This window comes from Mus pahari, chromosome 18, assembly GCF_900095145.1.
Source record: "Mus pahari chromosome 18, PAHARI_EIJ_v1.1, whole genome shotgun sequence".
Classification (NCBI taxonomy): Eukaryota; Metazoa; Chordata; class Mammalia; order Rodentia; family Muridae; genus Mus; species Mus pahari.
Genome location: NC_034607.1, coordinates 44,221,151 through 44,237,356, shown reverse-complemented (window position 1 = coordinate 44,237,356; position 16,206 = coordinate 44,221,151). Strand labels below are relative to the sequence as shown.

Below are 16,206 nucleotides of genomic sequence, written 5' to 3'. Positions count from 1 at the left end.
TTAACCATCGAGCCTTGTTTCCAGCCTTAATAATTACATCTTTATTGGCATCACATCCATGTCTTACAATTAAGAATAGTGATGACTAGTGCTTGGAATTTTTTCTTCTGAGACAGGGTCTCACGCAATCCAGGCTGGCTCTGAACTCCAGACATAGACTCCGCCTTCTGAGTGCTGACTGCTACCCCAGTGCACCTTTAACATCTTCATACAAAAAGTCAGAACTTGATTGCATTTGGAGAGAAAGTTTTTTTTTTTTTTTCCTGATTCACCTAACAACAGCATGGCTCCCCTCGAATCACACACTACCACTGGCTCATTCAAACACATACAAAATAGCTCCCAACACAGACATGACCACTTAATTTCTGAATAAAAAAAAAAAAATATATATATATATATATATATATATATATATATATATATATATATATATATATATATATTGGCAAATACGTACAGGAATCCAAGCGGACAAAACTTGTCGCACATTGTTGGTCTGCACTTCTTGGGCCGTGGGCGGCACTGACAGAGTTCACAGTTGTGGACATCAGTGAGGAAGCCAAAGGGACAGTCGAGGGTGCAGGCCCTTTTGAGGCCTAAGCAGAGTTCCTCCCCTGTGGAGACACACAGATGCCACGTTTCTTTCCGAGACAACAGACCAGATCCCGTCACAGCCTCAATGCCTGCCCCGAGTCCTCCCACTTGAAACAGAGTTAAACTTCAGTTCTCCCACCGCATCAGTCACAGTTAATAGGTATGGATGGCGCTATTTCACGGTTCTCACAACATGGCTCCAAGTTCTGGTGGTGGTACGTGAAACAGAGTCCAACTCTGAAATGGAATTCTGAGGCCTAATGGAACCTGCTAGGCCTGGGACAGGGAGTACAACCGGTCACCATTGATAACCAATGACTAGGGGCAGTTTACATGGTTTGGATTAATTAAGTCACCTTAAACCGATGATGATGATTTATGCTAACCTATGGCAATCAGTAGTTTACAGTCCAGATCTGTTCCAGACAGTTACTGTGTGCCACGAGAGGTAAGACATCCGTGTGAATGCTTACAGTATACTTGCTGTTAGCAGGGGAGCAGGTGGCATCACAGAACGCTGAATGCTGTATGTAGCATTTGGGACTTTTTACTTTCTTTGAAACAAGCCTGTCTGCTATGTGACAAAAAGCAAAACATCAGGGTTCTATTTAGCTATGTTTGCCCTACTGCACTGACAAAATATCCATGTGTTTAAATGCACTCAGCTGACAGAAATGTATGTGTGAGAGGGAAGATTCATATTAATATGTTACTAATGACGGTTGGAAATATTTAAGGCAAACCTCGTTAGCAGAATCTGGAGTGGTGTTTAACTGTCTTCTGCTAGTCAGTTATTGTATTCTTTTAGGAGTTAAAACGAACAGGCAAAAGGAATACTGTCAAAAGAAACAACTGAAGACATAGCAATTCGAGAAGGTGACGCAGTTGAAGAGAAAACCAGAGAGAATAGCGATGGCAAGGTCAGGCAAACGAGCCTTAGGACAGAAGAGCAAATTGAGGCTGGTCCAAATGAAGAGCAGGGTCTGAGAGAGACGCAAGAACCCTGAGAAAGTAAGCTGGCACGGTAAGAATGGCAACCCTTGAACAACGTTTTGTAGAATGGTAAGGTACGGATCAACTAGTGTTGTGAAGTTGGCAAATGAACTGCTATTTTATTGGAGGTATCCCTGACCTATAAGTACTGTACTAATGCACCAGTTGCTAGGGAGGCCGCAACCCATATTTGTCCTATTCCACAGACAAGTCTTACAGTCTAAAATTAAACATTAACTCTAACTGATAGATGAAATGGGTTCATGTATTACATAGACACTTCTATGGTAGAATCTTTTGTGAACCTTAGCATTCTTTCCATATTTTATTTGCTGTCACATATATATGTATATATGGGTGTGATCTTTGGTAAAGTTTTCTGTGCCGCTACCTGAAACTTTTCATTTCACACATTTAATGTAACCCCATGTGTGTGTGTCACACCACGAGACAACCGAATGCTAATCTGCATCCTTAGAGAAAGAGTGTAAGTGGCTCATTTAAAATTCATAATTATGAATTCTGGTGGGGAATTGCTTTTCATCTCCCCTTAGGACATGGACGGTGGGAAACGGACAAGGTCCTCAGATTTTTTTTTCCCCAACACAGAGATCTAAGATGATCCAGCTGTCCTAGTATAACAGTTCTAAAGTCAAGGCATCCGGTGGATTATGTGAGGGAACAGACGGATGAGAAGCACTCTCAGAGCCTGCCAGAGTCAGCCTTCTTGGAGAGTAATTTCCTCAAAGCTTTAGCGGGCAAGCACACTTGTGTGTATGTTTCTAGTCTGTATAAAGAACCCTGGCATAGTCCTTGACCTAGAATGCTGTCTACACCCTAAACATCTATGGAAGCATCAAGTTTATTGTCTTTAACTTATCTCTGTGCTATGACTTGAAAGATACCCCAAGGGCCCACGTGTCCAAAACTTAGTGGTAGGTTTTGCTGTGCCACACTTTGGTGGTGGAACCTTCCAGATATGAGACCTAGAGGACAGAGGTTAGAGCACTAGAGAAATGCTCTAATAGTGGATTTGTTAACCCCTTCCTTCCCAATTTCCCCTCTAACTTGCTGGCTACTATGAGGCTGATTTCCCATATCATGATGGACAGGACTGGTCACAAGCCCAAAGAATAGGGCCAATCATCAATAGACTGAAGGCTGCCTCTGAATCCATGAGCTAAATTAAACATTTCTCCCATGTAAGTCAATTCTTTTAGGCATTTTGTCACAGCCAGGGGAAGGTGACCACCATGTCAACCCGTGTTGTCCCTGAAATAGAAAAGGATCCCAAATAAGGCCTCTGTGTTCAACAAAGACTCAGGACATTCACGTGACAGCAATTCCACTCTGCCTTACATCCATTCATTTGTAATCTGTAGTCTAGACTAGCTCAATTCTCCTCCACCACAAAAGAAAAGAGTTCCAGGGTAGTTTCTCCTTTATACCCACAGACCAGGGCCAATTGTGTTTATCGATGTGGGGTGATCGTTATCTGCTGAATGAATGCATCCACTGGTGTTCATGCTTCTCCATTGTCACCAGGCATGCTTTACTGGCAGAGGAATGACTGCTTGATCAGGCTGCCATTGATGATACTGAATAGTTTTCAAAACATTATCACTTGTTAAAAGTCTCAAGAAACCATGTTGTGGTTCTGAAATAGACAACATGGAAGACGGGATGGTAGTCCTAGATATATGCTTGCCAGTCAATGGCAGATTGTCCTTAGATGAAACGTTATCATCACACCGAATAGACACATTAGGCTTGTAAGTATGTTTACAAAGTTTTAGCCTTTGGCTTGTAGCAATTATGGAAGACAGGTGGCCTTTTTAAAAAATATTTTTTAATATATTTTTTTTAAGCATTGTGAGTCTTTTGTGATCTAAAAAGCTTTCTAATGGATGGAAGCAATTACCAATCAAAAGGGAGTGATAAAGATTGGCAAAGCACAAGGACTCTACATTGTGGCGACTCAATGGCTAGTACACAGGAAACTTACTCCTTTCACTCTTGAAGAGATATGCAACAGTGAGCAGCGTCATCCACGCTTTATTGTCAGTGAGCACAAAGCAACTCCATGGTCGCAAACCCAATGAGGATGCGTCACCCAGAGCTGCAATACTTCCCACTTGTGGATTGCCATCAACCAGTTATCAATTAAGAATGGTCACCGAGTTTCTGAAACTACTGAATCAGGAAATGCAGAAATACAAATGGTGGCCCCAGTGCTTGCCAGTGCCGTGGTATCAGTTCTGAAGTACAATGAAATAAAAAAAAATGGGAGCCTGCTTCCCAGCTGTGGAACCCCTTCCTGAGATGCGGGATTCTGATACATATTTCATGATGGACACATTGGCTTCTTCTTCCTTGCTGCTATTAATTTTATATGTCTGGATCCGTTTCTAGATTAAACTCCTATCAATTCTTAAAATCAAAGGCAGTTGAAAACAAGAAACAGGTTACCAATAACCACATGATTATTGGTAAACCAATAATTTGAAATTATTGGATTTCAACAGGGACCACCATGCCTGGCATTTGTCACATGCTTCTGAAGGACATGTTTCTTTTAGGCCAACTGCATAAAATGCCAAATCTAAAAACATTTTAATATACCAAACTCATTTGGCCTGGGGCAGTAAGACATCCAACAACCAATGCCATCAATGAATGCAGAGCTTCTACAGTGAAGCTCAAGTATCTTTATCTTCCTGACAGCAAAACGTAAGCTGGTTAAAAGCTAGCATTATCAACGCTCGTGTCAGTAGCTCTAACATTACAGCTTAAGGGGTTTTACTTTTGAGTTTATTGTCATTGTACTTCCTTAGATGTTTCCTATCATGCTCCCCTTTATTGCAAATGTGTCTTCGAGAGACTGAGTCAGGGACATTTAAATTCTTGGTGAATCCTACTTTGGAGCCTAGAAGTCACCATCAGGTTTCTACTTAAACCGCTCGTCACCAGTTTTTGTTCTTGTTTTTTTGTTTTTTTTTTGTTTTGTTTTTGTTTTGTTTTGTTTTGTTTTGTTTTTTTGGCAAGGACTCTGACCAAACCCTGAGCTCAATGATTGGTCAGATAGGCTGGCTTGCTCATAAGCCCCCAGAATCCTCTTGTCTTTGCTTTCCAGTGCTGGGATCACAGGTATACGCCGCAATGCTCAGCTTTCTGTGTCGGTGCTGGTGTTCTCTATTCTACACACTGCACCATCTCCTCAGGTCCTGCTTTAAGAAATCCTGATATCAAAAGGAACTAGGTGTGATGTCCAAGAGAAACAGGTATAAATGGCTATTAGGACTACTTTCCATAAAAGGTTTTAATAGGAAAAGAGAAGAGAAGAGAGATTTTCAGTCCAGATAAATACATACAGAACTCCTGCAATAGGGAAAAGAAAGTATTACATTCCATAACTACAAGGAGCTATTTCAGTAAAGCACTAAAGCATGGAAGAGGAAGAAACACAGGCAGAAAGGAAAGGACAAGACGGAAGGGAGCTGGGAACTTCCCATGTTAGCAAGTTTGGGCTGAAATGGATGGTATAACAGATGGTGTGTGTGTGTGTGTGTGTGTGTGTGTGTGTGTGTGTGTGTATAAGAAACAACTACCATGTGCCAGCTAATAAAAGTCACTTGGAATTCATCTGCTTAGTCCTCAAAATACCCCACTACTTAGGTATCAGTGTCTGTACTCTACAGATGAGTTCCCAGTCAAGGAGACACAGGGAAAGCCATTCCCAAGGTCTCGTCATCTGATGCAGTCTACTCTGACTCAGAATCATCAGGGTGGCTAATGTGAGTCAAGAGGTGGAGGCAAAGCTCATGCTTCAACTTGTGTGTGGTACAAACTGGCAGCTTCAGGTTCAAGCAGTAGGTTTAGGGGAGCAGTGAGCAGACCTGCCAAAACGAACCAGGCCAGGCAGCTCAGTGTGATGAGATGGATGTCTGATGGCTGTGGCCAGACCTCCTAGGGGGTATCAGACAAGACCAACCAACATCAAGAGGCATCCCTGATCCCAAAGGCCGTTTGCTTCTGCCTTGAGCCAATCACTGCAGAGCACAGCCTGAGTGCTAAGCACAACCTGGCAGAAGGCAGTGACTCTTCCTGCTTCCCTGTGACCAAAAGCCTGAATCTCTAGGGAGGAGTGAAGCTTTTAAGAAGGGTTTACGCTTATAAGTTACAACACCGGGCTTATAAGATGGCTGTATTTCATTTTATCCTACAGCGTGCATTCACTGCAGCGGTCTTAACAACCTGGAACATGACCGATGGGGGAGGAAAATGGGAAGGAGAAATTCTAGATATTTCTAAAAGTAAGTGAACTTTGCAAGTACTGAAGGTAATATTTTTGTGTAAATAAATCACAGTCACAAAATACAACATTCTCCTGTATATATTTCTTCCTGAGTGTGAATAAAAATGGAAGTTGATAACAAGTAGTGTCTATGGATATGTGCCTCTGAAGACTTCCAAAATACAACAGGACCTCAATTTCAAGCAGCATGAACTCGGGTAACGTTCTGGCCACACCTTTTTACTTGCTTCCGTGTCAAACGAGGGAAACGGATTCTTCAGATTTAATGAAGTGACAGCAGCCTGCCATCATTGCGGCTGGGTGGCCAAAGCACTATCGCGACAAATCCCAAGTGGTGAGACTTACGATGGAGGCAACCAGCGAACATTAATTCTGTATTTTTTAGACTTCAGGGAAGTTCGGGGGGGGGGGAATTAGGTATGATCCTGTTTTGAGAAAGAATGTGTAGCTGGAGAGGCACTAGGAGGGCCACAGGATAAACACTCTATGACACAACTACCAATTATCCTGGGGTTAAGAAGACAAGGTTGGCGATTTATATAAACAAATGAGGCTGCCAAGGCAGTTCTCCAGCAAACTTGGCTTTCCAAGAAAGTCTCAGAGGCAGACATGCACAGAGCAGAGGCCGGTCCTTCCAAGCACAGAGAGGCAGGTGCAGGAAGACAGGACCACCCTGGGTGGGAGAGCTTACCTGGAGCCCTAAGGCGGCAACAACTAGGCATGTTGGGTTTGTAAACCTTGAAACAGTAACCCACTGTGCAGATGGCGTGGTGGTAATACGGACCCGAGGACACGGTATTATTCAAGCCCTTGTCTGTGTTTTTATCGTTCACGATGGACGGTTACAGTTGAGAGGCACCTTAAAACCCAGAGAGCTGATACCCCAGGAAGTGTTCATTCTCGCCATTAGTCAGTCCAAGCCTCTAAGCTCAGGGTAATTATACCCTGAGGCCCACGGAGAACTTGCTTATTATAGAATCATCGTCTGTGTTGGGGAGAGATTAGACTTGATAGGAAGAGATTTCAGAAAACAGGCCAAATGTCAATCAAAAAGGGCAGAGGATTCTCAACTCCCCCAAAATAAGTCTAGGAAGAAAAACTGTTCCCTCCCAGCCTTGTAATTAATTTTAAATGATCTTTAAATTTATTTTTAGTTTATTATTTTATTTATTTATTTTATGTATATGAGTGCTCTATCTGCATGTACAGTTGCATGCCAGAAGAGGGCATCAGATCCTATTCTAGATGGTTGTGGGCCACCATGTGGTTGCTGGGAATTGAACTCAAGACTGCTGGAAGTGTAGTCAGGGCTCTTAACTGCTGAGCCATCTCTCCAGCCCCTGGGCCCCAACTTTTGGAAATAAGAGTTCTGAGTAAAGGAACCTTGCTGGTGTCATGGATGTTGAATTCAGACTGGACTGCAGGGCAGGTGTGTCAAGACCTTGTGGAAGGAGCGTTCAATGTCATGACACAGGAAGCTCTTGGGTGCTACCAGGTCCTTTCCTTGTTTCTGTACAGTTTACTTTATTTTAATTCAGGAATTTTGGAGGATAGGAAAGTTGTACTTATTTACTGTAAGCTGGAAGGCATAGGGCACAAGATCCCATTGTCAAAACTTAAAAAAAAAAAAAAAATTTTACCTGCTTAGAAAATGGCTTGAAACTATTAGTGTAAGTTCTTGTTATATTTGGCCCTACATTAATAGATTTCAAAAACTGTGATATCTTAATGTAGAATAGATAAGCACCTAACAGCAGCTGGCCTCAAATTACTTATGGGTCCTGGTTGCCTAGAAACTCGGTTCTAGTCCACAGTGTACAAGCCACAGAGCTGATGCTAAAACACACAAGAAACACAAGAAACAGTTGAATTTGGACCAAACTCTGCAGTCTTTCTTGCTTTGTTTCTGAGCCACGTTTTAGGTAAGGACAGGGACACCCAGTGTGTCAGAAGGGAAGAAAAGGCCACACTCTAGAAAGCGTGCCACAGGTATGATGGAGAAGGGGACTTCAGATGTTTATTCTGGCTGAGGAATTAGGAGAATTCAAAAATAGTTTTAAGATGTGTGGGGTGTATTTTCCCCTGTGGGAGAAATGTGACATATTCAACCTGGCTTCAGAGGTCGTGGCTCAGAGACACGATTGGAATCTACATGGAAGCAGAGCTGGGGTCAATGAAATGAAGCGCATTCTCTCTCTCTCTCTCTCTCTCTCCCTCCCTCCCTCCCTCCCTCCCTCTCTCTTCCTCTCTGCTTCCATTTGTCTGTCTGTCCATCTGTCTGTCTGTCTGTCTGTCTCTGTGTGTATGCCTATGTGTGGGCCAGAGGTTGATACCAAGTGTCTTTTATTACTTTTTACCTTATTTCTGAGATAAGGTATCTCAGGGAACCCGGAGCTCCCCATTTTTTTTTGCCTAGCCTGGCTAGCTAGCAATCCTCCAGGGGATCCTCCTGTCTGTCCATTACCAGCCCAACCTCCCAGGGCTGGGGTTACAGGTGCACACCACCACACCTAACTTCTACACGGGTATTGGGGATCCAAGTTCAGGCCCTTCGGTTTGTGCACCAAGTTCTCTCACCAAGTCACCTCCCCGGGTCCTGAGTGAAGCACTTTTTAAAAAAAGCATTATGACTGCCTCATATGGAAGGGAAAAAAAAAAAATACCAGATCGATGGCCATGTTCTTGTCCCTGGGTAACATTGGTAAGAGAGCTGTAGACCGTTCACTAGGAGGCTGCATTCGCAAGCCACTCCGGGTTATCGGCACCTCTGCTCATCAGCTTCGAGGAGGTGTCAAGCCGTAAGAGAAAATGAACACAGGGAAGCCAAGATGGAAACCATAAGAAAGGGCAGAGTATTCCCCACATGACTGAGAAACTGTTTACATCACATCTATTGCTATCCCCCACCCTTTCAGGCTGTCAAGGAAATATCTGAACAGGAGTAAAAAAGATATTTAATCATATAATATGCTTTGACAAGCTCCTGTTAGGCCTCGGGGGAAGAAAAGAAAAGAAAAAAAACCCCAGTCATCTGTCTACTTACTGGCTTTGCAATGACAGGTTCGACAGCCATTGTGATCCAGTTTGAAGCCATAAACGCAGTCCTTCTCCTTCAGAGAACAGTTTGACAACTCCCCGCATGCAGGTGGATCAATTGTGATGTAGGTTGGTTCTAGTAATATAAAAAGAAGGGGAAAAAAAATCAATGATACATGTTATTACCTCTTAGACAGTATTCAATCTCTGAAATCCCACACTACAGTAAGCACAAAAATCCAGTCAGTGGGTTTTTATCAAATCCTAAACGTGTACACAATTGTGTTGTCACTGACCCACGAAACACACATCTTTATTCAGAGTTTTTGATAATGTGAATATTTCACTTTCTTTTTTTTTTTTTTTTTGGTGGGTGTGAAAACCTCCACAGATGCTAGCAAGTGCTCTCAAACAGAGTTTCCTTCCCGGAGTGACGTCCCTGTCGATCACCACCTCATGTTCCAGCAACTTGGGTTCTCTGGCTAGCCTCGGAGTATTTTCTGGTAGGTTATCACTGTAGAAATCAGACAGCTCATGAGGTTAAAACAAACTGCACTTAAATGTACCTATTCTTCTGAGCTTATGATAAGTGTATGGGGTGTGTGTGCGTGTAGTCTATCACATGTGTGTATATGGGTTCATGTGTACCTGTAGAAACCAAAGGTCAATGCCAAGTATGTTGTTTTATCACTACCAACCATAGTTTCTTGGTGTGTATGTGTACATTTATGTATGTCCATGTGGTATGGAGTCCAGCCATCAATGTAGGTTATCTTATCTTCCACAACCACTGCAGTCTTTGAGGCAGGTCTCTCGTTGCACTTGGAGCTCACTGACGCTGCTAAGCTGGATGCCCAGCGAGCTGCAGGGATCTGCCTGTCTCCATCTTCCCAGAGTTGGGATTACAGATATACACCTCCCCCACGCAGGAAATTACTCTCAAGTCCTTACATTTCTGTGACAAGCATGCTATGAACAGGTAAGCCACCTCGCCAGCCCCTGAGTTTATTTTCTATAACGACCAAGACATAACTGTCAACTGTCAATCATTTTCCACTCTGCAGTACCTCTCCAATCTGTTGTTGTTTTTTTAAAAAAATTAATACATCAGATGTGCTTTTTTTCAGAATGACACCTGTTTTTCTTTTGTCTGTGAGGCGACATACTGTCAGTTATGACAGATGACACAGTGGATAGTCGTGGCCCAGAGGCTCCCGACAGTGGCAAAGTGAGATACAGCCATTGAGCAGCAAGGACCAGCTTCCATTCTGGAAGAACCCAGGACGGGCGGGGGTGGTAGTGACTACTGTTCTCTGTCATTCTAAGAAAGAAGAACCACTCTGGACAGTAACAGTAGGTACATAGTCTGGCGCAAAGCGTAGCTTTTGTCTCTACGTTGCTTGTATGTACCCCGAAGGATCACTGCCCTTAGCTGGGGTGGTCATTACCATCACCACACGGGGAGAGTGAGGGCTTGGATTTGCTCTTGGTTGCTGCAGCAGGAGCAAGCGGTAGACCCAAGCTTCACATCCAGGCTTCAGAGTCCCTCCCTTACCTTCTGTGCATCGCAAACCGTATTTGATGGAACCTGCTCTGTGGTACACGGATAAGGAACAGTTTATGCAATGCTCAGCAGCAAGTGCAGCGCTGCCAAAGGAAACGGAGACACTGACGTATTTACATAGCATCTCTTCAACCAAAAGATACCCGAACTTCTCATGGTATCTTGCTGGAATGGCCAAGTACAGAATGTCTCTACCTACGCTTTTATAGACGGAAAACATGAGAAGCAGACAGTAAGTGGCTAATCTAGGTTTACATAGCAACCCAGTAGCAGGCTGGGAATAGAAAGGAGCAGAGGTTCCTAGCCTTCCGTCCAATGCTCCATCCACTCGTCCACACTGCCTTCTCAAGTTTCGTCTTCCGTTACTAAGGAAGACAGACCAAAATATGTGTTGTGCTGCTACAATCAAGAGTTGTATGTTTTTTTATCCACCTACTAAAATGGGACAGTGATTCAACCCTTCGGATGCAGGAGACAACATTGACTTATTCACAAGCTGTTCTTTCTACCAGCAATCTCTTCGTCTCCACTTTTATTACAACATGTGGTTTATAAAAGGGTATCTTCCTGAGATTTTTATATAAACTTCCCACTGGTATAAAATTTCTCTCTTCCTTCAATGACTAAAGTGTTCTCTCTGGTAGGTAACCATAAACACCCCAAAGTAAAGTTTAAGTAAGTTTTAAGACATAACGACTTAAGAGGCAATATTACTTCTTCCCCCTTTTCTCTTAAAATTTATGATAAACACCTCCGATTTCCAAACCCATTCATATTTTTTAAAAGTCACTACTCTTGCTAGTCACCCCAAATAATGGTTCTGTTCCAGCCCTCAACCCCAAGACTGCTGATGTTATATCAAATTTATTTTAGCTGTAAGTGAAAAACATAAAAGAAAACATGTAACAGCTCTAAGTAAACCATATTAAAGATTACCCTGGTGAGGAAGGAGTGCTATATTCTAGAGAGTTAACAGACCAAGGATTGGGGGGCAGACTCTGAACTCCAGACACTGCTCCAGCGGGCAGCTAGAGGGTAAAGAAACATCTTGTGCGTATTTACACTAGAACCTTGTATCCTTTACCGACATCTGAGATGTGAACTTTAAGGGAAACTTTGACTTCCAGGGAATTATATTACGGAAAAACATATTCGAGAAGATTAAAGTGACCCCAGAGAATGTGTAATAATCACAGGGAGGGGGGGATAGGGTTTTACTTTTACTGAGTTCTCAGGGTGTGCTAAGAGAATATGTTATCCCAGTCCACAGGGATGATCTTCTACCTCTAAACGATACTTTTCTTCAACAGTGCTGTATATATTCATTTCTGGTGTATGTTATGTGGCTAATGGATGGGATCAGGTGGCTACCCCGAGGCAAGGAAGTGAAAGGGAAACACAGTGGAGGAGGTTTGAGGACCAGCACACAACTGATTTGAGGAGTCCCATGCTTTGTTCAGTGCCTCCATCAGCTGTGTGTGTACCAGACACACGCTGGCTACCTCCCCAGAGCAGGCAATATGTTTGCCTATAGACTCAGCATAACGAGACTCTGTTCAATCAAACAAGTGAAACTTGAATGGACAGTAAGGCTGCTGAGTATGTACTGATTCTAAAATGTCCACTTCGGATATTTTGTGCAGGCTAAGTCATCCTGGATGGATGCCTTTAGTGTCTCGGGCAATGTGGTCATACATAAGATCACAATAAAACATGGTTTTGTCTCTAAAATGAAGTTTTCATTTTTCTCTTAACCTGTATTAGTTGGGAGAGGTTGACAAGCATATACATTGCAAAGTCAATAGTTCATATGGAAACACAGAGAAACTCAATAAATCATTCATTTTTCAAAACTGTCTATTTACTCTGGAGCTACTCAAGTCCCCCTCAATAGATTTGGCTGAACCTAACAATATGTATTGTGACATAGTAACTGCCGGCAGCTAATTTTTATAAGGCACCTAGATATTTCACATCTTTTTTTTTTTTTTTTTTTTTTTACATTTAGCAAGTAAGTATATAATTTCCATTCAAAAAACCGGAGCAAAGCTTAAAAGCCTTTTGGGAAGCAATGCATGTCTTGTGCCACTCTATGTCCCTGGAATAAATGTTGAATTTTAATAGACACATGGGTAGGCGACTAGCTGCTCCTTCACTTTTATCTGACGTCGCAGAACATTGCCCTTCAGTACATCCTGAACATTAGTGTGCTCAGCTGCTTGCTTGCCAGGCTATACAGTAATTCCATTTCTGTGAAATCATTACAACAAAAACACCCAAGCATAAACTGGCTACAAAACCCAGCTATCATCAACTAGAGTCTGCTTTCTACCCAACATATTAATATGCAATCTCAGAACTGGTCCTGTTACTATGCCATGGCAATTTCCTTCTTGTCTTTCCTTTCTTTCTTTCCTTTTGAGTAAGGAAGCACTATTAAGAAAGCTGAAGTCCAATTCCTTGTTGTGAATAATGAACTCTGAGGTGGAGACATTTGTGATACCATGCTGAACTGAGGCATTTTAACAAAGAACACTGAATTTACAGTTCCAAAAGAATTCTTCTTATCTCAAAGTCACAATATCCTGGAATCCATGTATTAAAAATGACTATTATCCCGCCCTCTTCACTCGCTATTACCACAGCTCTTTGCATATGGATATTATCTGATGGATCTTGGCCTGGTACAAGGAAACTCTCATTTACACTCTAGACTATATTTCTGTATGATATAAGGTACGATGTGGAAATTATGTTCCAGAGAGTCCATTCCTTCTAGAAGGCTAACGCCAGTCCTCTGCCCACAGCTGGGTTAAACAGAGCTTTCCCTATATATGATAGGAAGTCTACTGAAATCAACTGGGTAGAGACCGATCATTAGACCTCTTGCAAGGGAGAGAAACAGTGTGGCTCTCCTTGTCTTGTGAGGGCCAGGAAAAGCTTGCACAAGGCAGGTTTTGGCAAGGGGTAATCCAATACATTGATGTTTACAGGATCACCCAGGAATACCATGTGATCTTGAATCAGCTGAGGAATTAGAAACAAAACAAAACAAAACAAAACAAAAAAAAAAACAAAAACTTAAGGAAGAGGGCTGGAAAAGAGCAGGAACTCAACGTCTCTGGCTACAAGTATTTCTAAAGGGAACCCTAGAAGAGCTTCTTTGTGGAGAAGAATTCTAGAAATAGTTTCTGAGCCTAAAAGCATTAAGGAACAAATCTGGGCGCTTGCTTTGCCCACATCCAGTTTCTGTTTCCTGTATCCGGTGGGATCCACTGCACTCCTCAACCTGAGGTTTTCCTTGATGACCTTTAAAGAGTCCCCGTGCACTTTGGACTGTCCGGAAGAAATAGAAACGGTTGGGATTGTGTCAGGGGTGCAGAAATTCAGATACCAATTTCTGTTTCTGTCTGAGGAGTCTGAGGGTTTTTATAATATACAATATAAACAAATGTGTGTGATCCATTTTTTTTACATTTATTTAAATGCAGGGTTTTTTTTTTATCATATCCTAGGAGGCTGAACAATCTATTAGTAAAAATATGTTTAGGAAAGTATTGATATTTTTCAGGAATTAGCTGTAGACACCGTGTTTCTGAAGAATACTACCAGTACATTTAGCATTTCCTAGGAGTTTTATCTACCCAATTGAGAAATTAATACATTATGATTATGATGAATATTGATCAAAATATAAAGGTTAAGCATGGTTCTAATTCTAAGGCCACATCAATAGATCACAAAATAAGTGATTTAATAATTGATTTTTTTTTGTGTTTTCTGGTTTTATAGTATTTATTTTGTGCTAAATATCTTATTAGGTGTTATAATGTGTAAAGTTACTCTAATCACTCTGCTTTCTTGCTTCTTGTTATTTTCTTTCATGGGGAATTCTCCAAATTAGACAAGACAGGAAGGACTAATGAAAAGCTCAAATTCAGCCTTGAAAGATGCTAATTTAAACCTCTGCAATGGGCATACATGCCATACAGTGTTATGGCTCTGGAAGAAAGACAGAAAAAGTATGCATTCCGACCCTTGTCCATGTTAAGGTGTGTGCTAATTACATTAATCCATTTCTATTTTTTAAAGATTATATATATATATATATATATATATATATATATATATATATATATATATATATATATATATATATATGAGTACACTGTTGCTGTCGTCAGACACACCAGAAGAGAGCATTGGATCCCATTACAGATGGTTGTGAGCCACCATGTGGTTGCTGGGAATTGAACTTAGGACCTTGGGAAGAGCAGTCAGTGCTCTTAACCTCTGAGCCATCTCTCCAGCCCACGTTGGTCCATTTCTAAAACAACTGATACAATTACTTGATGTCCAGGTATGTCAGTGGGAATGAGGGTACTAGTGAGTGGTTTGTCTTATCCGTTTTACTCAACTGAGCCTCTAGTTTGTAGTGGACCCATGCAAGGTTCTTCTCATTATCTTGATGACTGGGAGTTGGCTATGTCTCACAAATAACATGAACTATCACCATTGAGAAATGAGTCCAGCTCTTTCCGATTAGCAGCCCTGGGAAGCCTCATTAGCACTGCAGGGATGGAGGAGTGAAGATCCTGGAGCTGCAACTGCAGGTGACATGCAGAGTCAGCCAGATAGGTTGACTAGAGTACAGCCTCCGGCAGGGATAATGACCTGGCTCTAGATAGATCAGGAGGGTCTGCTGAAGAGCTGCTGTGTGGAGCTAAGCTTTGGAGAGCAGAAAAGCTGGAGGGCCCCATGCCAACAGCAGCTTTCTAGCAGGGCCCTTAACTCCTGTGCCTTCTTATTTGCATCCACCCGTATACTAAGAAAAGACTTTCTGGAAAAACCTCACTATAGGCAAATTCCTAGGAAAAGTACTTTTTTAAAGGGCAGAGACAGTCTTACATTCTCTTAGTGGTGAAATAAATTTCAAGTAGGAGCAGTAAGATAAGTGAAATTAATTTCTCTTGTTTCTCTTAGAAATTCTCCTTTTTGGGCTTAAATCATGCTTCGCATGTTTTACATAGCTTCTCTCTGTAAATTCCCAAGCCTGCTTATTTGATTATGAGAGAGAAAAATGAACCATCATGTTCTCTTTTCAGACTTAATTCAAGCACTCTCTTTCTTAAGCTGTGTTTTTCTTTTGGCTGGGGATGGTTGAGCCATGTGAACAGCCAGTGAGTGGGAAAATTCCAAAGCTCCCCTCACTGTATAAGGCAGTTCAATGGCTAAATCTATCAGGCCTACTCCAGTCCCTCTGGGCTAATGGTAGCCCATCTGGGGCCATGAAACTGGAGATAAAGCTGGCCAAGACAGAACTGGAGGAGAGAGCTTATCTGTCTTTCTGCATTTTCATGTGTCACTCTGATACCTTCCTGGCTTTTCAGATGTGACCCCTCACTAGTCACAATGTCACTCAAATAAATCACCAAGCTGTCAACATATCTGCAGGCTGGGAAGAGTCACAGAGTGAACTTAAAATTTTCCCAAATGAAGACAGAGGGAAATTCTACTAATGTAGAGAACTCGAAGGAAAAAGACAAAAAAAAAAAAAAAAAAAAAAACCCAGAGCACAGAAAAACCCAAATCTGAAAGAAGGAGTATCCATGGAATATTTATGTGTACTTAAGAAAGTCTCATTAAGTCATGGAAAAAAATTGACATTGAGAGTTTTTAAATTCTTCCAGGCACTCCACTT

At 41.9% G+C, this 16,206-nt stretch overlaps 1 protein-coding gene across 4 annotated transcripts in view; it reads right to left on the bottom strand.

Annotated features, from left to right (window-relative positions):
• The window catches only part of Crim1 (cysteine rich transmembrane BMP regulator 1), a 178,489-nt gene that overhangs the window by 32,313 nt on the left and 129,970 nt on the right, over positions 1–16,206 (bottom strand). For all 4 annotated transcript variants that reach the window (XM_021217779.2, XM_029531327.1, XM_029531328.1 and 1 more), the window contains 2 exons: positions 8,949–9,077; positions 461–617 (listed from right to left, as the gene is read on the bottom strand). In XM_021217779.2, the coding sequence (XP_021073438.1) occupies positions 461–617; positions 8,949–9,077 (286 nt within the window). The remainder of the gene's footprint in view (positions 1–460; positions 618–8,948; positions 9,078–16,206) is intronic.